Source organism: Plectropomus leopardus, chromosome 22, assembly GCF_026936395.1.
Source record: "Plectropomus leopardus strain MGB_pleo_1.0 chromosome 22, ASM2693639v1, whole genome shotgun sequence".
Classification (NCBI taxonomy): Eukaryota; Metazoa; Chordata; class Actinopteri; order Perciformes; family Serranidae; genus Plectropomus; species Plectropomus leopardus.
Genome location: NC_142197.1, coordinates 25,734,438 through 25,759,838, shown reverse-complemented (window position 1 = coordinate 25,759,838; position 25,401 = coordinate 25,734,438). Strand labels below are relative to the sequence as shown.

Genomic DNA, 25,401 nt, shown 5'->3' with positions numbered 1-25,401 from the left:
TATAGTTTTCAGTTGTGTGTGTGAATGGTTTTCAGTTGTGTGCGTGTATGGTTTTCAGGTGTGTGTGTGAATGGTTTTCAGTTGTGTGCGTGTATGGTTTTCAGTTGTGTGTGTGAATGGTTTTCAGTTTTGCGCGTGTAGGCCTATGGTTTTCAGTTCTGTGTGTGAGTGTAATGATTTCAGGTGCATGTGTGAATGGTTTTCAGTTGTGTGCGTGTATGTTTTTCAGTTGTGTGTGAGAATGATTTTCAGTTGTGTGTGTGTATGGTTTTCAGTTGTGTGCATATATGGTTTTCATTTGTGTGCCTGCATGGTTTTCAGTTGTGTGCGTGTATGGTTTTCAGTTGTGTGCGTGTATAGTTTTCAGTGGTGTGCATGTGTAACGAAGTTAAAAATGCACTTCATTCTCAATATATATTTTCAATCCATATTTGAAAATTTGTAATTATTTTATTTGAACATTTTATTGGGTGTTTGTGAATTTTATCTCACTTAGTTGTTTTTATTTGTTGTTATTGTAATTTTCCTGTAGAAACTGCCCCTTTTTGCCCTTCATGGCTCTTGTACCTCCTGAGCTTCCGTAGCTCCTCCTCTCTGCCCTCACAATGCTACTTCGCATTGATGAGGGTAAGTTGTGTGAGAAAATGCTCCGACATTATTTTGCTATTTACATGTGAAAATGAGCTATATAATCCGTAACCCTTGGTGTGTGGTGTTAACAGTTGTTAATATAATGATATACAGCCGATTTGTACTGTTCAGAACAGTTTTATTAGCAGTTTGCACGATGTTTTCGTGTAACCGTTATTGCCGTTATAGTAACTGTTGCAACACTGTGTACCGCCAGAAGTCACATCCTAATGTAGAGCAGGAGATTTTCCACCTTATTCATTCTTAAAAATTTGTTGTTTAGGAGCTGAGGTGCAGACAGACCAACAGAGGGCAAATTGTGTGTTTTGTGTCTTCTGCAGACCAAATTAAATTCTGGAAACCAGTCCCCGTGTCAGCCTCCATATGTGCCTTAGCCACGTCTGTTACACATGTATGGTTTTCAGTTGTGTGTATGAATGATACTGGTTTTCAGTTGTGTGTGTGAGAGTGTAATGTTTTCATTTGTTTGTGTGTGAGTGTAATGATTTCAGTTGTGTACGTGAATGGTTTTCAGATGTGTGCATGTATGGTTTTCAATTATGTGTGTGAGTGTAATGATTTTAGTTGTGTGCGTGTATGGTTTTTAGTTGTGTGTGTGTGAGTATAATGATTTCACTTGTGTGTGTGAGTGGTTTTCAGTTGTGTTTGTGAAAGTATTTCAGTTGTGAGTGTGTCTGTGGTTTTCAGTTGTGTATGTGAATGATATTGGTTTCATATGTGAATGTGAGAGGTAATTCTGAATAATGTCCGACACAGCCCTTGATACAACTGGGCCCTGGAAACACTCTGATGTGTAACGTCAGATTTGATATTGCTTCTGATGATGGTAAGATTTTAGTTATCTGTGAAAACACTGCTTACCTGAGTTGACGCCATCGTGATTCTACATCTATAGACTCAAATCTATAGTGTATATGTCTATAGACATCTCTGTCCAATAATGAGAGTGTCTATATGTGCGTATTACATTACTATACCGTACATATACACACCAGCTAATGATTGTGTCTGTGTTTGTGCTGTGACTGTATGGTGGGCACAAAGCCACACATAAAACACATAAAACATAAAAGGCCTCTTTTAAATGAAGCTTTTAAAAAGCCTCAAACGCTCTATCAAACAGGAACAATCTATAGTGGTGCTCCAGCTTCCTGTGGAGAGGAACTGGCTTAGAGAGCAGCTGTTACATCACAGTGCCTGGGTAAAGTTAATGTGCTATCGTGTTGTACCCTAACCTCTTACTGTGAGTGGAGTGGAGATATTGCTCTGCTTTTCTTAAACTTGGAGGGGGCCTCACCTGTTCATTTCTGAGAGAAATGTTGGCATTGTAAGTTTCTGCAAACCATGAACATGTTACATCTGCATATTATTGTGCTGCGTATATTAAGAAATGTTCATGATATAATAACACTGTGGCTGATCAACCCGTTGTCATTTCGATGTCAGAAAATATTGCCACTTTTGCAATAGTTTTGGCGTAAGATACCAACGCTAAAAGCTGCCTTTCGCAGCCAAATGAAATGCCACTGGACGGCATCAGCTTAGAATGCAGTCAGACAGAACTATTCGTGGTGTAAATATACGCCGCTGGATGACAGGACACCACCTGACGCAGCAGCATGATACAAGGGCGGACAGCATCACTAGAGAGCACAGCTGGACAGAACTTAATACACCACTGGATGGCGTCAGGTTGAAACACTGCCAGTAACAACGTAACATAAGGAGTACGAAGATCCCTAAAGGGCGGGCTTATGTTAACGTCCCCACATTGGTTGTGGCGTTCTGCACATCAACAGCAGACGTAGCAGGATACTGAGAGCGTAATATGTAGACGTTAAAGTCTGTTTAACAAAGTGGCAGTAAGTGACGACTTCGGATGAGAACATGTTCATACGAATCATTTTAATGTTTCTAAAGTGACGTAGTATATGGGCTAACTTTGTCATCTTGAAGAAGAGGGGATTGTCGATGGTGGGACATCTAGCGAGATGCCTGCCAAGTAGATTTTTGAAGCAAAGTGTAGGTGTTTTCCAGCAGGGACAGGAAAAGCACGAAAAGCATTTGGTTTTTACCGAGACACCTCTGTTTTTCTGCTGGGATTTTGTCACCAAAACCAGGTATCTTATGGAAAACCTAAACTTTTTAAACCATAATTAAAGTGTTTTTGGCACCTAAACCTAGGTACATATTTACCCAGCACTGTCTCAGTTACATGGTGCAGCTTTGCAGTGGACTTCAGCATCTACATCCACGTACACTTTAGGTATCCCTCTGCGTTGCCACCATGATGTCAACACAAGCACATGGTTGAATTACACTGCACGTGGTTATGTTTAGGCAACAAAAGTACATGGCAACACCTCCTTAAATTAAGTCAATACTGGCTGCATCTCAGACTGACGCCGTCCACACTGACTCCATGTACCAATGCTATAGGTGGCTTTTGGCATTGGCATCTGGTGCAGCAGTATTTGAAGACATCCGGATGAGGACATGCAGGTATGAAACCTACAAATGTAAATTATTCCTGGTTTGTAAAAATGTATAATGCCAACATCTCGCACTCTGTGTTGATCTAGAAACGTTGAGATGGTGAGCATGATGCATGCAATTTAAACGTATTCATGGTTTGCAGACATGTATTGTGCCAACATTTATGTGTGGCAACTTGGCTGTCAGTGTTGAAGTGTTTCTATCAGCGTTGAAAACCTATGTAACTACACCAAACCAAGGAAACAAGGTTACAAGAAGGTGAAGAGTCTTAAATCTCAGGCTTAAAAAATCCTAGTTAGACAAAATATACTATGTAAGTACTGAAGTGAAAAGCTCACCACACACAAAAAAAATATCCATCCTCACCCGACTCCCCTCCACTTTTCCATCCCTGCTCTTGTAAATGCCACTTTAATTGAAATCTGTCAGATGCTGGCTGAGTGTCTCTCTCACTGCTCTGCTCAAACCACACTGCTATAGGTGCTAAGCCATGAATTTCAATGAGAGCTTTTCTTCAACTGGCTGTATTGAACTCCTTTAAATAAGGACTGTGCCTCTCTAATAACCCTCCCCAATCTCTTCTTCAAACACACACACACACACACACACACACACACACACACACACACACACACACACACACACACACACACACCCTTTTCCCTCGTTCTTTAGCCTTCTCTTTCTGTAGCTCACTTCATGTACAAGCACTGCATTTAACATCACTATATGATTATTATATTATCATTTTTAGACAGAATTACTGTAACAAACACAACAGCTACCCAAATTACTGTCAGCTATTCTGATTTGCATTGTGAGATTTGGAGGGAAGCCATTTGAATTGCAGCACTTAAGAGGCACTCGGCTCCGTTCTTCCACAGCAGACACAGCCAAAGCTCAGTACTGAATGCTTGTGAAACCTGGAACAAAAATACTGTGTTTACCCTCCGCTTCAGCGAATCCAAAAAGAAAATGAACACACCCAGAGCAATAACAGAGAGAGGGGACAAGTAGCAAAATCCCCTTTGTGACCGGAAGCAGCAGGCTATATGGGAAATGTGGTCTTAATTTAGAAGAACACTACAACAACTGCGACCAACAGTTCTCTCCGGTATCTACAGTAAAATTATTACAGGAGATGACCAGTAGGACCGCCTAGAACTGGAATGAGGTGATGCTTAATGTTAAATGTTGCAACATTTAAATCTTGAGTTTGAAGTTACTATACAGGCAGAAACTACATATACTGAACATAAATTCAACACTGTTGTTTTGCCTCTGTTTTACACAGGTTTGAGTGAAATATTTTTATGTTAATGAGCACTACTCCTTTTCCAAGATAATCCATCCACCTGACAGGTATATCTAGGCATATCAAGATGCTGATTAAACAGCATCATTACTGAGTGTGCCTTGGGCTGACCAATTAATGCAACGGTTTGATGCATTTTACACGCCTTTCATTCTTATTTGTTTTTTTTTCTTTATTTATCATGTTGGCTGTGTTCATGCATATGGCATGAATTTTGGCAAAATTGTGTTTTTTTGTTTAATGCTTAGCTCCTACGATAAGTCTAAAATACACTGTGGAAACTAAATAGTTACATTCAGACTGTTCCATCCATCCGTCCATTCGTCTACCCATCCATCTTCTACCGCTTACCCTTATTCGGGTCACGGGGGCAGCAGCCTAAGCAGGGAAGCCCAGACTTCCCTCTCCCCAGCCACATTGTCCAGCTATTTCCGAGGGATTCTGTGGCGTTCCCAGGCCAGCTGAGAGACATAGACTCTCCAGCGTGTCTTGTGTCTTCCCTGGGGTCTTCTACCGGTGGGACTTGCCCTGAACACCTCAGCAGGGAGGCGTCCGGGAGGCATCCCAATTAGATGCCGGATGATTGGGTTTCTCACCCTATCTCTAAGGGACAGCCCAGCTACCCTACGGAGGAAGCTCATTTCGGCCGCTTGTACCCATGATTTCGTTCTCTTGGTCACTACCCAAAGCTCATGACCATAGGTGAGGGAAGGAACTAAGATCAACCGGTGATTCGAGAGCGTTGCCTTTCGGCTCAGCTCCCTCTTCACCACAACAGATCGGTGCAGCGTCTGCAGTAATGCGGACGCTGCACCGATCTGTCAGCAATCTGTTAAATATTTGTGTGGGTAGCTGTCACACAAATATTTAACAGGATATAATTATTAACTCTTTGAAACCTAAAACAACACCACTTTTACTGTGCTGCTTTCAGACATCTTTCACAGGTATTTAAATCTTTTGAAGGCAAAAAAAGATGGGATGTCTTTCAAAAACATGGTAAAAAAGGGCAATGAGCAACTGTGTAAGGAATGTTCCACAAATTTAGAAAATTAGTTTAAGGAAGCTAGGGAAAATATTTATGGGGTGAAAAAAGCAAGGAAAAACTATATATCCAGTTAATTTCCTTTCTTTTATTTATTTACTTTTTTCCAACTAATTTTTTTTGCAAATTGGTGCTATGTCTTTCAAAAACATGGGGAAAAAAAGTTAAAAAGTATGTAAAAAGCTAGGGAAAGATGTCTTGGGGGGGACAAAGAAAAAGACTTTGGAAAAAATATTGTTATAAATATTTATAACTACATTATTATTGTTATTATTGTTATAAATAATACATATCTAAAATTTTCTTGATTGCCTTGTTGTTATTTTACTTTTTTCTTTTTACTTTTTCCCTTTTTCTCTTTTCTTTTTTTACAAATAATTTCTAGGTTATTTTCTTGTACTTTTACTAATATCATGCAAAATGTTTGATGATTTCCTCTATTGATGCTCATTGCCTTCTTTCCAGTATGTTCACATTTGAAAGGGTTAGATGCTATTTATTAATATCAGGGGAATTTATTGATGTAGTTAGTATTTGTATTGTTGCTTCAAATTACTCAAATGTTGAAAAGTGAACGTAATCTTTTTTTCACAGTTGAGTGAAACTGTGAAATGTGTTAGTGTCCCTGGTGAGGAGGTCAGGCTGTGAGACTGGCGCTCAGCATCACCTCATTCCTCATCAGCCTCAGAGGAAACAGGGAGGAGAGCGACTGAGAGGCTCTAAATTATTCCACTCTGTCTCCATCGCTCTCTCACTCCGTCTACCTTCCTCTTCCACATTCCTCTCCTCTTTCTTCAGTTTTTCTCTCTCTATCCATCTCTGTCTCCCATTATACTCTGCCAGCCAGACTTTCGGGGCTTTGGGGTGTAACGCTGCGAGAGTCGGGTTGTAATAACACTGCTGTGATATGCTTGGACCTCATCTGGAGTGAGCGCTCCTGAGAGAGCGAGAGAGAGATGTGTGGAGAGGTGGATAAAGAAAGGCAGGGAACATGAGAGAGAAAGACAGAGAGAGGATAATAAAAGAGACAGAGGAGAGACGGACTGTGTCCTCGGGGCTCTTACTGGGCCATGAAGACGTGTCTCAGTGTTTTATCTGGACCTGCTGGGGCTCCCAGTGAGGAGCTTCAGTAGTTGTGAACCTGCTGACCTCCCCAATCTAAACAAAGTTCTCCGCTGAGCTGGAAAGAGGAAACTAAGAGGCAACTTTTTCTCCACCTTTTCACTGCGTACTCAAGAACCTAAACACCTCTTTACTGTAAGGAAGCTTGAACATGATTGCACCTTCACACCTAAAATGACTCAATCAGAAACATTTTAGTATCCAGCCAATAATTTCCCAAAACATACCAACAGTTTTGGATTTTTCTTCATATTCATTTCAGACAGCCACTGATTTCAGTTCATTTTAGAAAATTAACATCATGACACAAAATACTTCCAAGACATTGAACAATGACAAACAGACAGAAAGTAAACAGTGGACTTTTGCATAAAACGTCTGGGGTTTGTTGGATCTATCCACCGTTCCTCCTGCCCTCCCTATATTACATTGTTTCTCAAGTGATGCTTCCTATCGAAGTGCCTACTAGCTCATCTGGTAGAGTAGGTGCCCCATGTACAAAGAATAAGTCTGTACCGCAGGGGCCACAGATTCAGTTCCAACCTCGGCCCTTTGCAGCAAAAATAATCTACCTGATGCTGTCCAGCAGCATTTCATGTATATGTATAAGGTGGCTTTTGACGTCACAATCTTACACCAAAAGCACTGTCAAAGTGGCAGTATTTTACAAGTTCGGGATGAGAGCGGGCTGGCTGTTGAGACATAAAGCTTTAACATAGCCGATACATAATGTGTGCAAATGTTACAGGGTTTTCAGAAATGTACAATGCCAACTCTTCTTCTGGTAGAGATCTGCATCCAAGTACAACCTTATACAATGTTACATACAAACTTAAAACTTGAGCTTGTTTTTTTTTTTTGGGGGGGGCTCTGAAACTGATGAAACACATGTTCCATATGTTTTACTTTTTATGTCTCAGTCTTAAAAAGCTTGGAAAGCTAAAGTAATAAACTCAGCTGGATATCCTCTCTCTCTCATACATCTATAGATGCATATAAATATATGTCTTAATATTTCTACTCTGGTGTAGTAATGTTACCTGCCTCCAGACCTTAATAAATGTAATGTCCACTGAACACCAGGTCACAGTCCTTTGACTTGCAGAAATGTAAAGTCAGGGTGTCTGCAGATCCTTAAAAAGTAATAAATTCAGTTTTGGACATATTTGGCCTCATTGTGATAAAAAAAAAAAGGGAATTTGGGAGGTCTATCTGATGCTGCAAATCTCTAAACTTAACATTGAACATTTTTTTTATTTGCACATACCTGTTGGAAAAATATAGATTAAGAAACCACCCTTTTTCATGGCATGTACTGTATATCCCTTTTTCTCAATCTGTGTCCCCTCTCAGAATTTTGACATTTTTACAGGTCTGTGAACACAGCACAGGTGAAATTCTTCATGAGTTGTCTTTTTTTTCCTCAGCAGCAGTCTGAGGAGTTTGAGTCGTGTGATGGATAATTTATCTGTCAATCCCATTAGAGCTGATCAGGTCGACGGATGAGAGATGAGTGAAAGCAAACTTTTAGACCCAGCATAATGGCTGGTTAAATTTCACTTTCACTATGCCTTACATTCCACTGCTCTGTCTGTGCCCAGAGTACACTATGCATGCCCGCTACAATGAATCACCAGGTAGGCCTACATATATATCAACAGCACTCCAAAAATATAAAACCAATTTGTGGCAGCAGATGTTTGAATTGTAGCAGGCAGCCTCCAATAAATGACTGTGTGGGGGAACCGAGCATACCTACATAAAACAATACAATCTCTGTATTGGACAACATATACACTGCTTACCTGCTTATACCTACCTGTAACAGTGATTAACAAAAAGATTTGCGAAAAAAAAGTCTTAAAATTGGTTAAAACTGATCCTGAAACATTCATAAAAAGCATTAAATCTAAGTTTTGGATACCTATAGAAAATATGTTCAGACAAAATACTTGTTTGATTTTAATTTATTGTTAATGGAATGTAAATGCACTCTAATACTGATGTAAACATGTTTATGATGCAGTCTTTGGCTGAATCAGTAAATGGCTTTAACTCAGTATAATATAATATTAAAAATCTCATACATTCCTTTCAGTTTTATGATTTGGGGTTCAAAATAAGCATTTTCTTGACCAAAGAAGTCCTTCAGGAAATATTTGAGTTGTGAAGTGGTCTTGGACGAATGATGCAAGTACTGTGCAGAATAATATATTGTCCCACAGGAAGTTCTTGTGCACTTAGTCACTTTTATATTTGCTTTATCTGTAGAGTCTCTGCCTGTTTGTCTGTGTATCAGCGACAGACGCTGACATTGAGCTAAACCGAGCTCGACATGCGACTGAGCTGAATATGTATCCAGGGACCCATGTGGGTTATTCAGGTCTGATAAGTAAACGTGTCAGTGAGCTGCCGGCTCTGTCTCGCCCTCCCCGCCTCGTCACGTCGGACACGTAGAGAGGCCACAGTCAGTGTTTGTTGTTCTAGGCTTGATTGTGCTGATTCCCAGGCCTGTGTCCACCTTCTCCCTCCGCCTGGGTTTATTTGACTTCTACCAGCTTTAAATTGATTGTAGATAGTCTGCTTTCTTATGAGTTTAGTTTTCAAACAGAGTCAACACATGCTTTGGCAAACTGTTTAAAGTTTTTATTACCCCGTGGCTTCATTGCTCTGCTGGTCTTCGAGTTGTACAGGGTCCAAATTTGGCCATGCATCAATACCTGCCTATGTGAAGTGAAATATGTAGTCTGAATGATCTAATGTTGAACATGGGGACAGATTTTGTTTGATCTTTTGTTCATTATGGAAATGCACAATTTCCTTTGGCTTCTTTGATTTTGGACTTTGATGGAACAGTCCTGTTGAAAGTGGACAGCTAGAATGGCAGTGTTTAAGAAAGGACTTTTTGTTGTGGAGGGGACTCTCTAGAAGGAATGGCACCCTAATGAGGTACTTGAAGCACTATTGGGGCCCATGAAGGGACATTATTCACCATAGTGACCAGGGAAGAGGTGTGAGGTGTGCTGAGTACTGCCACACTAATGCAAATCCCAAGGAGGAAGATGCAAATGAACAGCAATTAAGTTATTCACTTATCTGAAGAGCAGCTGCAAATTCTAATACAGCTATAGCTAGAACTTATTCAGAAATGTTGTACAGTTCTCTAAATGAGTTATTTAGTTACATAAAATATTTAGAAGATTTCAATATTTTATTGGGATTCTTATCTGCAGCAAAACAAAAAGACAATGATGGACTATCATGATTTTAAGAATGCCTAAATGGTGGGAACTTTGTGAAGGATACATTGGAAAATTGGAAACAGAGTTACAGCTCAGTTGTTGATCATCAACATTAAACATTTCAATAGGCAATTATGATGCTTCCACACAGGTAATAGCCTTGGCAAGTGACATTGTTTTCAGGTTGTCCATCCCATTTGCTTGAACTCGATATCTCAGGAACACCTTCAGGGAATTTCTTCATAAGTAATTGTAATAATATATAATAATAATCATAATTTTATTGTCTACTTGGACTCGAAGGTGATCTGATTAGAATTTAGAGGTCAAACATCATGGTCACTGTGACTCCGTGTCCATCTCATTCTTGTGAACATGAAATTTCAAGAACACTTTGAGGGAATTTCCTCAAATTTGGCACAAATGTCCACTAGACTCAAGAATTATTAGAATTTGTTGGTCAAAGTTAAAGGTCAAGAATACAGTGAAATCCTCTGTCTGTACAAAAACATCCACATTCAGTGACTGTCTCCTTGCGTCTAGCTCATACTCGTTAACCAGATATCTTAAGAACAACATTGACATTGACAGAATTTCCTCAAATTTGGCTCAAACATCCACTTGGACTCAAGAATGAACTAATTAGAATTTGGACCATCAAAAGCTGATGTTGAGAACTTTGATTTGTCATTGAAAATGAGCTCCAGCCAGCACAAATGAATCCTAGATGCTTGGGCTGATAAAGTATGATCTATTCATAGGCTTGGCTGGAATCACAGTTTTATGGTATTCCAGAGTAATGTGTTCCAGTAGCATCTTTAATACAGGCATTCCTCTTTTAATTAAACTTGTTGTATGCAGTGCACAGCACACACCACTAGAGCACACAGTTTGATTGACTGCCTTGAGGAGCAGTTGGTTCAGCTACCAAAATCTGTCTTGGAAGAAACTTTGTCTTTTGAGTGAAGACATTTGATTGTGCCATGATGGGTAGACATGCACACACTCCCAAACTCACTTTTCCAGTTCTTCCCAGAGCTCAGTGATATCTTTGGCTGGCTTCTCCTTCCCGGCTCTCCTCTCTGGAGAACATTGGCCCTCCATCCTCCGCCTCCCCGCTTCCTCCCCCAGCTGATGAAGATTTAAACACTGGCCTATTTCACATATTATTGCCACAGTGTGCTCGACAAATCATCAGGAGAGGAGACCGCATCAAACAGTTTCGAGTGAAGGAATGAATGGATGGAGGGAACGAGACGAGTAGGAGGAGGGACGAGTGACAGTGTCAGTGCCGACAGGAAGAAGCCTTGGGTCAGCTGAAAACGCGGGCTTAGCAGAGGCATAAATTAAAGCACAGGGCTTATTGGTGCTGATGAAGAAAAGGAAATGTATTGAGATTTTGTTATGGGAGAAACTGGGATTTCAGAAACAGGAGAGAATTTAATGATGCATTCATTTGATGTCTGAAGGTCGTAGTTTCTGAGTTGGGTAGTCGCTCTTCTGACTTCATTGTGTTTATGTGCTTTTAGGTCCTAAAGTGGGAACAACATGGAAGCTATAAAGAAGATGGGTTTCATTTTAATGCTAAGAGCATGTAAACAAGAGGTTAATAGCATTTTTCAGTTTACTTATTTTTTTCATATTAATTAATTTTTTCTATATTTCAGATATTGCATTTTAAATATTTTTATATGTAATCAAGGTTACTCTGTATGGACAGCAGTTAACATTAATAGCAATAATGAATTTCATATCATTGACCAAACATTGACTTTTGCCCGCCATTTTTACGCATTTATGACGTCAAGCCGGCAACTGGTGTTATAAAATAACATTGTTATCATTAATAGTATACTCTCCTGGCATGCTTTAGATTTAAAGCATTAGAGTTAAGTTTGCTTGCTTGCTGCAGCTAATAGATGCATATCTTAAAAACGTGCGACAACTAAAAGTAAATGAAAGCAACTAGGAACAAAATCACCAAATATTTGAATTTTCACAATCCATTGTTGACACTGCTTCCATGCTTTCCAACATTTCTGCTGCCCTGGAATGTCACGCAAACGTCACAACTCAGCATCATCGAAATTTCCCAATTTTCCACTTGTAATTAAAATAGAATGGGATATATCTTTATTGTCCACCAGGGTGGAAAATCGTCTTTGGCCCACCAAATGGTGGTGAGCACAGGGTCAGTCAGCAGCAGAGCCCTGCCCCTGGAAAAAAGGGTGGGCCGTTCATGTGCTTGTAACTCGAGGTCATGGTTTTATGGTTTCCCTTTCTGTTTTGGGTTTTGTTTGTTTATATAGAGGGGCTGGCTCTGATGTTGAGGAAATATAGATCTCAGGTGAAATAGGGCCTAATTAGAAATGGAAAAAAGTTGATGAGGGAACTAGGGATGTCAGTTTCGGTTCATTTTGCTTTCGATAGGCCGATACCCATTAACCAGTAACTAACTGGTTGATTTTTAAGAAAAAAAAAAGCATTCAATATAAATGACCTTTCCTTTTAGTCCAGTGCTCCATTGCCTCAGTGAGCTCCAGTGCTGTATTTTAAAGTGCTATCCATATAGAGGTGGGGAAATTTTAATGTTTTATGATGTAAATATCTTGACTTATTTTCTCATGGCTTTGCTGACACACAACCAACCAGCTGCATAAACATGTGGAAACAGGCCCACTAAGAAACCTTTGGTCTCTAGTAGTTCAATGGGGAATCCTCTCTGCCCACCACCAGTGGGAACTTGTAATAGATGGAAATGTGCCACTCATTTGGCAATCAGCTGGTAACGCTGTCCCAATGGCAAAATGCGTTGGAAATATTTTTAATTTGGCACAAACATCCACTTAAGTCAACGATGAACTGATCAGTCTTTGGTGGTCATAGATCAAAGGTTAAGGTCACTGCGACCTTGTATTTGTCAATCTCAAGAAACCTTGAGGGAATTTCCTCACGAAACATGGTTTTGCCCACTTTTTCTGTCCATTACTCAGCAACATCATTTGGTAAGATACTGAACTGGTGACACTAATTTGTAAACTGTGCTGACTGTAGAAATCTTCTGTGTGTGAAGCAGCCATGTTTTCACAGACATGGATGTGAACTGTAAGAGAAACTTGACTGTTCTGTAGAGTCATACAGCCTGATTTTTTATGTAGTCAGTCACTTTTTGAGTTCACTGCTGTACAACCAGACAAAAGTTCCACAGCTTTGAAAAGTGGTTAAAGTGTCAATGTCCTGGTGTCTCTGTCTCCTGCACAGACGGGATGAACTGCATGAACAAGGACCATGGCTGCGCCCACATCTGCAGAGAAGCTCCCGGCAAAGGCGGGGTGTCGTGTGAGTGCCGTCCTGGCTTTGAACTGGCCAAAAACCAGAAAGACTGTACATGTACGTATCACACCTGACCTCAGTGCATTGACAGCACACACACAACCACACACACACACACCAAGGTCAACCTTAATCTCCAATATGTGTCGACATTAACCTTTTAAAACCTGAGCAAATTGGCTTGATTTCTTTCTGAAACATTGAAAGAAAGCAATAAGCAACTTAACAAGAAATGACTGAAAGATTTACAAGAAATAAGTAAAAAGTAAAAAATAATAATAATAATAATATAAAATTGGGTTGTTCAGACGCAGCACAACAAAATGGATGTCAATCCAGGTTCTAAATAGTTAAATGAGCAGCTCTACGATGTTGGATGTCTTCATATCCTACACGTAATCAAATGCACTTTTGTGTAATGCTTTCCGTCATCTGTTAATCTTTAGCCAATTGACTTGTCACTTTGTTTTACAGTTCACATGGCAGCGAGGTATTAACACTTTGTTTCATAGCCTTGATTTTATAGAGGTTACGTACTGGTGTGATGAAGGCTCTAAACTGGTCTGTAATAAACATCTGTAATAGCAATGATGGACAAGTTCCAGTCGGCCTTCAGCCCTAAAATATGAGGGTGGACATTTAATACCAGAATCAGTTAAGCGTTTCAGGCCAAGCTGAAGGTGCTGAAGGATTCAGTAGAGAGAATTCATGTCTCTCAACCACCCCCCCCGCTCTCATCGCTCGGCTCCATCCCTGTTTCTCACTCTTCACGCCGAGTGCCTGCAGCCATGGAATTTAGGGCTGCTGTTTTCGTGGGGGGAAAAATAAGCTTTTAGTTACACTTTGTTTGGCATCACATCTTGTTCTCCTCTCAGACGATGAGAGTGTAAAGATTGTGAAAGCCTCTGAAAGGCTCTAATGCATCCCCCGCTGTGGTAATATTTCATTAGTGGCGAGGGAGTGAGCCCTGTGCCGGCCTGTTGAGCACGGCGGCACAGGACGGTAGTAAACAAGTGATGAAAGAAATGCTAGTTATGTCCACACACACACTGCATACACACACACACACATATATATATTTATCTCCTCTTCTCTCTCCTCTCATGTTCTCTCTGTCTCTGTCCATTTTCACCCCTCTCCTCCATTTTCTCCCTTGCTTTGTCTCCCACTTCCTCCCCCTCCTTTACTCTCTGCCTCATCATGTTTTGGTATGCCCGTTCAGCCATCTGGCACAAACATCCACTTGGACTCAAGGATGAACTGATTAGAATTAGGTGGTCAAAGGTCAAGGCCACTGTGACCTCAAAAAATACCCTTTTAGCAATAACTCAAAAATTCATAGGCTAATTAAGACAAAATTTAACACAGTGTCTAATAGGATAAATTGTTGAAGCAATGGCATTTTATATACAAAAGGTCAAAGGTCGACTTCACTGTGACATCATAGTGTTTTCTGGCCATTATTTAACACTATAACAAAGGAACAGAAGACAGTTTAAGTTGTCATGGGGGACTATTTTCAAATTTGATACAAAGGTCCACTTGGAGTCAACAATGAACTTATTTGATATTGGTGGTCAAAGGTCAAGGTCACTGTAACCTTATCTGTGCCATTCTTGTGAATGCATAATCTCAAAAACCCTTGAGAGGATTTTTTCAAATTTGGCACAAATGTCCACCTGGACTCAACAATGACTGATTGGTGGTTAAATTTAAAGGTCAAGGTCACCCCCTTTTTTAACTTAATATCTTAAGAACACCTTGAGGAAATTTACTCAAATTTGGCACAAACATCCACTTGGATTTGAGACTTACCTGATAAGTATCGCAAAAAGTTAATGGTTAAGGTCACTGTCACCTCACAAAAAAGTTTTTGGCTCTAATTCAAGAATTCATATGCTAATGACAGAATTTATGACAAAAATTAATGCAAATATCTTAAATAATAAAACAATGAAGTGTACAAAAGGTCAAAAATCTATTTCATTGTGACATCATCTTCTTAAAAAAGTTTTCTGGCCATCACTCAACATCATTTGGACTCAAGACATATCATCATTGACTGAACTGGTGACACTAATCTTGAAACGACTGTTTGGATCTATTACCGTTTATATAGATCTTCTGTGCTGCCGGGTTAAAGATGTGTGTGAAGCATCCACTTTTTAGAATTTGGAGCTTCTTTGCAACACCATCCTTATTTGAAGCATTGTCTTTTGTCATAGCTACATTTGAGTCCGGACAGACAGTCTCAACTGGCTGGTGAAGGCAACCACAAGGCAATAATTCTACGTTAATCTCTTTTATTCTCTTCTCTCTTCTTTTTTCCTTAGAGTCACCAAAGGATCCAAAAAGTTAAAAATGCAAAGATAAGGAAAAGCTTCTGAAAAGTTCATCAAGTGTATTTGTGCTTGTTTTCCCTTTTCACCTCAAGAGCTGAAAGTTAGACAAATTAGGAGGTAAAAATCTTGGACAAATCACAACCGTCTCACATGGTTAGTGTTTGACAAATCAGTTGTGTTTATTATGGCAAAGTCCTTCTCAAGAGTTTGTGGCCCGTAGACAAATACTACTTAGCTGGCTGTTGTAGGGCCAAGGGAGTAAAGCTGAACCCTTGGTTTCTCTGGTGGGCTAAGGCTAAGGGCTAAGGTTTAGGAGTTCTCAAAAAAGTTCCAAGAGAGGCCCTGCAGAGAAAGCTCCCCATTACAATCTGCTCAGTCTCATGTTTTCCAACTTCCAACCTCTCTTTATCTCTCCTTCATAACTGCATTCTCTTTTTCACCCCTCCACATCTCTCTTGATCCCTCCTGTTGCTCACATTCTTTTAGATTATTTTTCTTTCTAAAGAAAAGATTTAGAAAAAGAAACATTTTCTCATTCTCTTTCCCTTTTCCTCTTTTGGCCCTTCTTGACCTAAGAAAGTCAGGAACTTTTTATGCCTCCTCTCGGGTGATAGCTGTGGCCAGAGGCATTATGTTTTTGGGTTGGCTGTGCGTCCGTACGTCCCATTCTCATGAATGCACTTTCTCAAAAATGCCTTTAGGGAAATTTGTCAAATCAACTCAATTTGTCAAATCTGGCACAAATGTCTACTTGGCCTCAACAATGAACTGATTAGATTTTGCTTATCAAAAGTAAAGGTACTGTGACCCTGTCTGTCTCATTCTCCTGGATGCAATATCTTAAGAACATTTTGAGGGAACGTCTTTAAATTTGGTACTAACATCTACTTCGATTCAAGGATGAACTGATAGAATTTGGTGGTTGAAGGTTAAAGATCAAGGTCACTGTGACCTCACTAAACAAGTTTTGGCTTGAACTCCTGAATTCATGCTATATTTTCACAAAATTTCTATAAAGCAGTAAGTATAACTTCATTGGTTCGTGGAGGCATTTAACTGCCTGGAAGTAATTTTAGTTTAAAAAGTGATTTTTAAACACAGGAACATAGTTTGACTGTACACAGGACAACAACAGGACAACAGGACAACAGGACACCGCCCAACATAATCAAAGTAATCATTTTAATCCAAACCATGTTCTTTCCCTGTTCTTTTGGTTTTGTGCCTAAATCTAACCAAACCAAACAGGGACTTGTTCAAATCAACAAACAACAACCTTGTGGATGCTTTTCTATCCATAACAGACAATGACCCAGACCTTTTCCAAATGTTATCTATCTGTCCTTAACCTAAATGGGCTCTCACATCAAGGGCCCAGGCCCACATCTGAGTACACCTGACCCAAAGTCCAGTTTATTTGATTGGTGTGAATACCGTGTATGGCACCCAGGCAAGGTACATCAATCCAGGCCCAAGGCCACTTAAAAAATGGCATCACGTGTGAACATTAATTGTACCAAAACTTGGCAGTTGACTGCTATTTGGGAGAATGTGTCCATGTTGGGCATGGTACAAATCAATCAGACCTAATATGAAAACACCCTAAAAGCAGAACACAATACTATGCCAAGAACTGAGTATTAACCCTTTGAAACCTGACATGGCATCAGTTTTCTTGAGGTGTGTTCAGACACCTTTCACAAGCTTTTTGAATATTTCAGACCTGAGGTAATTGGTTTCAAAAACAAGGGGGAAAAAGACAGTAACCAACTTACAAATTTCAAGAAATTAATAAAGGTGACAAGAAGGTTGCCTAAAAAAAAGTTTTAAAAAAGAGGAGAGGGTTTCTAAAAAAAAATAAGAAAATGTCCAAAATTTAAAAAAAAAACAAAACAAAACCCTTAAATAAAATTTTATTTAATTTTTCAGCACTTTTTAAAGGTATTTTTCTTATTGCTTATTTCCGTCTCATGTTGTTTTTTGCCTTCTTTTCCTGCTTTTAAAAGAAATCACACCAATTTGCTCAGGTTTCAATGGCTAAAAATGTTATAAACATAGAAACATGAATTTCCACCAAATTTCAGACAAACACCACAAACATAATTTTAGGTTCTTTTTCAACATTTTTCATCTAACTGGCTCTTTCTTTCTCTTTTTTTCTTATACCATCTATTCCATCTATGCTCCGCTCTACCTCTCTAAATCCTGTAATAAACCCACTCCCAGCTGTCATATCCAGCCAAATATCCAGTGCAACATTATGTTGCGTCTTGGTTATAGCACAGAATAAATATCCCTCTGGGTCTTCCCATATTGTTATTGTAGCTAAATAAAGAATCCGTCAACATCCAAAGTGTCGTGAGCCTTGTGTTACACATAGTATACAAGATAGAAGTAAGACTGGAATGTGTGTGTATGTTGTCTTCAGTGACATGTAACTATGGAAATGGCGGCTGCCAGCACACATGTGATGACACGGACACAGGGCCGGTGTGTGGCTGCCATCAGAAGTACGCCCTGCACTCAGACAGCAAGACCTGCATCGGTGAGTGACAACCAAGATGGCTTCCTACTTCACACACACACACACACACACACACACACACACACACACCCTGAAGCCCTAACAGCTGTTTGAATGTAACATCAGCTGTATGGTAGAACAGTGTCGGTGCAGCACAGATAAGAACAGAAGGACAGAAACAGAATGAGCCTGGGTGTGTTGGAGGTTATGGAGTTGGTTCTCTCCCCACCTCTCGGCACTCTGAACACAGCAGAGACAAAGGACAGAACTTCAACAGATATATCTACCTTCCAGTAATGAAATTATTTTACCCACACTGAAAATAATGACATGGAGGAGACTTAAGCTTCAGGTTGTTAGAAAAAAAAAAATTAGAGCGAGATTCAATCAATGCCTCTTTAAAGAAAGCTGTATTCTAACCTCAGGCACACTATATCCTGCATCTGATCCTCATTAGTGGTGCAAACAATTCTTATATTATGTATAGCTCAACAAAACTAATGCAGAGTGAGCATGAACGCTGTATCTTTTTTTCCTCAAAATTAGTGAGGTGCAAGAACTTAAAAATTGGATACAAGTTAAACAATTTTCAATGTCATCCAGGGGCATTTAGATGATTCCTGTTGAAGATAGAACCAAACTGCAGCAGGGCAGTCTGACACCAAAACAGCTCAACTCTGTTATTAAACCCATCAATAACTGTTGCGCTAGCTGTGTGATGTTACAGTTAGCCCTGTCACTGTCAAAGAGCTGCAGTCTTGTCGCAGTTATCTCATGATAAACAGAGAGAGAAGCTGAGCAGATCAACATGCTGTGTGCAGTTTTATAATAAAATAAGATTTTACCCATTTTAAAAGGTCAAATTTGCATTAAAGCTGCAGCGTTCGGAACTGCATAACTGCAGGGTTGTGCAGAAAATTGGCTAAATTTGTGTCAATTGTTGCACATGACCTATCACTAAGCCCCATCCTCTGAGCTCACTCACAAAAAGTCTGTGTGTTGTCTACACTAACAATAGCAGCTCTCAGTGTCAATGACATATCCAAAGATGCTATATAGAACTTTTGGGGACAGAAGCTCCTTATGTCATACAGAAGCCATCCAAAGGGTCCTCACTATGCCGTGGTTTTAGCGATAGCCAGCCTTTGCTTTTTTTGTAACATTACAGCTAAGTTATTACTTTTCAGGTGGGCTTACTAACACTAACACTGATGTCTGATTGTCAAGGGACAAAGGTACAAAAACTATGTTTAACAGATAACATGATGTTACAAAGCTGAAGTTGGCTATAACATTAGGGACTATTAGTTAATTTAAGCTTAAGTTACCTAGCAAAGTTTGCTGCAAGGTGCAAGACAAGATGTTGCCAACATAATGTATGAGGTTATATATAGTTGTCACTTTGCAGCAAATTTTACAAACACGTTGCCTTACCATAGAATAGATGTAGAGATATTTGTTTATCGTCTTTACCTGCTACACAACTCAATCAAAGGAGACACTCCATTCTGTAGCCTCTCAGGTTACCTCGTATCAGCTATGCATTTACCTCATGCACATCATTCGACCATTTTTTAATTTTATAACTGCATAGATTTAAATAAAACCACAGGAAAATCTTAATTTCTGATGCTTTTCTATGGAGTTCTTCAAGCAGGGTGTCTGAGTACATTGTGCAGCTGCATGAAATGTGATTGACACATGGTGTTCGAGGGTGGAGCTTAGCTTTAGGTCAGTGACAGCATCGCAGCATCATAGAGGGATTGGTTATTATTTGCTAGCACACGGTAAATGTCCTTTGTTCTATCAACATTGGGTGGGGTTGTTAATGTTTCCCTTTTTGAATGATAAATAAAGACTACCACACCGCGACCATCACGCAGCTTGCAGAATGTACATGCAAGTGACCATTCACTGTAGACTTTGCAGCGTGTTCACGTGCAACTGTTTGGCTGACACACAAGCGACATGAGTCGCTGCAACAGTTGGCCTTCATTACCACTAGTTTCCTCATGTTGGTTTGGTGTGTTTGGGCCTCAGAGGAAATACCACAGTACAAATTGTCAGAAAATGAGCAGTATCATGTGTTGAGTTTTAAAGCAATGACTATAGAAAATGCAAAGCAATAGAAAATGAAGGACAGACAAATCTCCCACTCACATTCATCATGTTAAAACTCAGTTGATCCCAGCCAGAAACCAGCAGGCAGCTCATCTGCACATATGACCATTAGCAGAGGCCTGCCTCCACATCCTGGCTGTCACATATTCATTTTCATCATGCTATTTTTCTAATCAGTAGGATTAATAAGATGAATAAGACGTTCCAGGTAAGTGAATTTGTTCATAACGCTGTTCTCCACACTTCCTTCTTGCTGATATACAATATATGTGGGAAACAGTTTGCAAAGCATCAACACTTCTTTGGTCAGTCAGTCACACTTGTTGCAGTTTGAGTATTTTGGCCTCAAGGGCCTGTAATCTATGGAGCCTAGTATAGATGCTAGAGTAATGGTCATTTGGGCGCACAAATTTTAGTTTATACCCTCAAATTAACAATGAGTATGCAGAAATTAGTAATGCAAATGGATGCCTCTGATTATTTATCATATTTAACAATCATGTTAGTTTCATTTGTCCTTGCCCCTGGAGACTCTGGACCATATAAACGATCAGTAGTTCATGGTCTACAGTGCATGGCAAAAGCACTTTTAGGGCATGTCCAGTTTCATTTTGACAGTTTTGGTGCATCATCTGGGAGCAAAGTAAGGTGCAAAGGAGTTGTATTCAATCCCTTCATTGTAGCTGTGTTTTTGGCAAAACTGGAATTCAACCAATCAATGTGTCATCTCCCATTCTCATTCAAAGCCAAGCACAAATGGCGCTTTTCCACTACATGGTACCGGCTCTACTCTACTCTACTCTACTCGCCCTTTGTTGGTTTTCCATTAGGAAAAAGTACCAGGCACGCACGGAATACTCTGAACAGCACAAACATCAAACATCAAAGCTGTTGTGACGGCCGCAGTTTCATATAGTTTTTCCTTCTTTCCGAAAATGCCAACCAGAAAGATCAAGGCGCGGTTGCTCGAGGAGGTGCAAACGTTCCTCACCTTGCAGGCCAACAAGCATATCCAGTGAGAGCGAGTTTGTGTGTATGCATAGTTCGAATTACGGGGGAGCTAAGGGGAGCTCGGCTCCCCTGAAAGCCTCTCTTGAGATGTTCAGGGGGAGAATTGTTGACTTTTGTGTTATAGATTATATGCACATAAAGATTCCTGAAATAATAAAAAAATAGAAGTAATATGTCAGTGTTGTGTGTTTATTCGCTCATTACATTCCGTTTCCATCTGTCTCCACGATTTAACTTCTGTGTTTATCCCTGTTGCAGCGATCTGTGTGTGAAGCTGTGCTGCGTTCAAATTCCTACATTTACGTAGTCACCTGTACTCCTCATCATCCAACAGAAGGGACCGAGAGAGAAAGAGAGGATAAATTATTGGCGGGTATTAGTTAAATTTCTTTCATAGTACCCCTGTTATTGACCACGTGCTGCCATACACTTTATACATGTGATAGGTTTTAGTAGTGGTGGGCACTGGAAAGTAGGGCTCCTCCGAAAGTAACTGTGTAATTCGAACCCTGTTCATATGTGTGTTGTGTTGAACCAGACATCACAGCAGTGTCAAACGGCGTCGCTATGACGACCAGCTACACTGAGGAGGTACTACCTTCTAATGGAAAATGACCCCCAGAAAAGTACCTGGTAGAGTAGAGCAGAGTAGAGTAAAGTTGAGTAGAGCCGGTACCATGTAATGGAAAAGCGCCATAAGGCATATACAGTATAGGAGAACTATGGTGGTTGAGGCCAAAACACAAAAACATGAATGGCCAGTGTTTGGTTTGTTTGTTACCAAGGCTACTGTAGAAAACCATATCAGACTCTGCAGAGGAGGAACCACTCTGTACAACAGCTCATTCGAAGGTAATGAAAATATTCCTTCCAATAAATGCCTCTAAATCGTACACTCTGGACATTAAAGCAGCAAACTAAAAACTACTGCATGCTCCTCATGTGTAAATGTGCACAGCATCTCTCCTTATGAGGAGTCGGACTGCAACTCTGCTCTGCTATTTCATCCACCCACTACCCATCCAAATGTTCCTGTGTTTTCAAGAAACAGAGTGTACATGTGTTTTGAATCCACCTATGTTGATGCATCTTACCATGTGAAAATATACCCTTTATATAGCCAGAAAACACTGCGCCACCCTGGCTGTAGCCAGGTTTTTGTTTGTTTCGTAACATCAGGAGAATCTCAACTAGATCTGGCACTGGCACTGAAAGGCAACAAAGCATCATACAAATTTCTCGCTCAAGTTAAAATTTTTTAACAAGCCCAAATACACAATTAGCACTAATATCGTGTTTTTTGTGTCGTTCATGTTGCATCATTCGGCCAGCATGAATTCATGGTTATTTGTGTCTTTGCATAGACTTGATATATATAATCTCACCATGAGAAACACTGACATTGCCATTCTAGTGAACACGTAAGATATGGCCCAGTATCAGTGCTACATCAAATGTTGTGTCAGAAATTATTGCTGGCCAGCTTTGACTAATAACTGAACAAATGTTCTGCTGTAATATAGTACAAAAATCAACAAAGTGGTCTGGTCATGCACAGTCTAAATGGGATGCTTGGGTTGATTACAGTTTAATGGTGATTTTGGATTATGGGATGTAAATGTATTCAATATTTTTTGTGTTATCTTTTGGAACAAATTGTTTCTTTGTGTTGGAATTATTAATTTGAAGGTATAAATAAATGAACAGTGCGCAAAAAAGTATAACAATAAATATCTAATGTGTACTGGGCTCAGGTCATAGCAGAAGTCAGCTTATGTCTTAGCACATGACACATGGCCTGTCCAAAATGCTAGTGTAACAATACATGTTCAGTCATGCGGTTCATGTGAACTTTGAGGTAACAACTCTTCTTCAGTTTGGTTCATTTGAATAGGTGGTAGACCTTTAGTGGCACAAAAACACCTAAAAAGGAAGTTCTCTGCAATGTGGTTTGTGAGGAGAACAGACAACATCCAAATCAAGTACAGAAAACTTCCCAAAAATCCAGGATTTATGGGTATAATTTGATGGAGGTTGACACCTGATAGCCAGCAGTTAATAAAAACTCGGAAAAAGTAGCATAACAGAATGAACCGAGACCAAACCACAGTCTGGACCAATGTCTTATTTGGCCATTGCTCCAACTATTCACAGTTGATACAAACACCAGAAAAGGTGTTCATAGCAGAAATCCCTCTGAGTTAGTTTTGAATCTCTAACCTGGCAGGACCACAGGTCACCTAATCTCTGTCCAATTAGTGAGCTGCTTGTAACTTCTGTTTACAAGTTGTGCTTCATTTGTAATAGGGCAGCATAAACCTTAATGAAGCAAATAAAAAAGAATCAAGTAAGCTTTTCCATGTGGTTCAAACCAAAGAGGTGTAAGTGTGACTTAACATTCGGTGAGATTATAACCACCTGCACAACTAGGACACAGAAAGTTTCCACAGTCCTGACTGTGAGCTGAGAAACATGTCAGACTGGTGTCAAACACACATGGACACAATGATCTGATGTTTCTGATATGCTGTCCTTCCTGCTGTGTCCGTACACTGGAAACACCTCTCTCTGTCTCTCTTTGTCTCTCCCTGTCTCTCACTCTCACCATTTGAGCAGATTGCTGCTTCTCGGCGGCACCAGGTTTTGACTGCCAATAACCCCTTTTTCTTCGCAGCCTCTTTGAAGAACACGCCATCGAGGACAGGCTGCGTAGAGGAGGCAGAACGAGAGAGAGCGGGGACCCTCCTCTCCCTCCGTTCCCAATGTCTTTTCTCTCTTTCTGTCTCTCTTCATACTTTGACGAGAGAAAGGACCTCTGTCTGGTCTGTGGTCCGGGTGTCCCAACTACTCTGTGGGCCCACCTTTAACCCCCCGCCCTCCCTTTTTACCCTTTCTATGTAGCTCTGTCCCTCTCCTCCTCCTTACTCCTCCCTCCCTCCTGCTTTCTGGTGATAGTACCTGATTGCCTGTCTTGTCTGAGCATCCATGTTAAAATCAAATCAGGTGGACTAAAGAGTAACTCTGGGTGGGGGGGTCGCGTGTTAGACTCTGTGGTTAAAAAAAAAAAACAAAACGGACATCTCAATTGCAGCCTGATCTTAGGTATAGCTCCCACGAAAGCAAACCCTAACCTCCTCCTTCTCCACCTCTCTCTCTACTGCCTCATCCTCCACCTCCTCACGAAACATAAAGCGGCGAAAACCAAAAAAACTTGCCAACGACAAAATGCCCTCCATTACTCATGTCCATCTATCAGCCCCCTTTTCATGCTCCATACCCCTTTTTAATAGAAAGGCAGGGACTTGCACTGCTCGAGCTTCCTCCTACTGCATGTGTTCACTCACATGTGCTGCAGCGTCCAATCGTCTGCCTCTTTCACTAATCATTCATCTGTCTGTCTGTCTGCTTGTCCAGCTGCATGAGAGAGCCTGCACTGCATTTGTGCAGTTTCCCTTTTTTTCTTTAATTTTCCCTTTTTTGAACTGAAGTACATTTTTTATTGTTGTTGTTGTTTTAGTGACCCTTCTGTTTCCTTCCAGTGCATTGTTTTTTTTACCATTCTCCTCCTAGCTGTAGTAGCGTAGAGTGATTTAACTCTTCCCCCATCCTGTCCCGAGTAGGTCTGGCTCTCTAAAACACTCCCCTCTCTGTGGGCCTCCGACTACCACTTAGCCCCCATAGAGCGGGACTCCTCTCTTCCCACCGCTTCCCCAACCTGTCCCTACACATCCACACATTTTATCTCCCTCTCCAACATATTTTTTCACACACTCAAGAAAGCAGACGCTCGCACTGGTATGCACAAGCCCTCGATTCAATAACGACCACATTTCACCCGTTAGCAGAGCACCAGAAAGCCTCCATTCATCCCTGAGTGTACTTCAGAGAATTCTCCACTTTGTCCATCAAGAGAGGAGAGAGTAGTGCGCCAGGGCTGGGGAATGGAAGGGACATTAATTACCCCCTTATCCACTCCTACTCCCCCACACCACCACCCATAGGACTGTGGCTGTACATCAAAGCCCAGTCCTATAGCGGCAAGTGGCGTCCATTCACAAAGAGATGCTCATTCAGGCCCTAATGACTCAGGCCCAATGAAAGGCCGCCTCCCTCTCACCATCCCCAGCATGCATGCCATCTCAGCAGCGATAGAGCCCCCCTCTGCCACCTTCCCTCCTTAGCCCCTCCAATCCAACCTC

The 25,401-nt window shown here is 40.5% G+C and overlaps 1 protein-coding gene across 2 annotated transcripts in view; it reads left to right on the top strand.

Moving 5' to 3' along the window:
• The window catches only part of scube1 (signal peptide, CUB domain, EGF-like 1), a 153,640-nt gene that overhangs the window by 68,774 nt on the left and 59,465 nt on the right, over window positions 1-25,401 (top strand). For both annotated transcript variants that reach the window (XM_042511140.2, XM_042511141.2), the window contains exons 5-6: window positions 13,133-13,261; window positions 17,975-18,091. In XM_042511140.2, coding sequence (XP_042367074.1) covers window positions 13,133-13,261; window positions 17,975-18,091 — 246 coding nt within the window. The remainder of the gene's footprint in view (window positions 1-13,132; window positions 13,262-17,974; window positions 18,092-25,401) is intronic.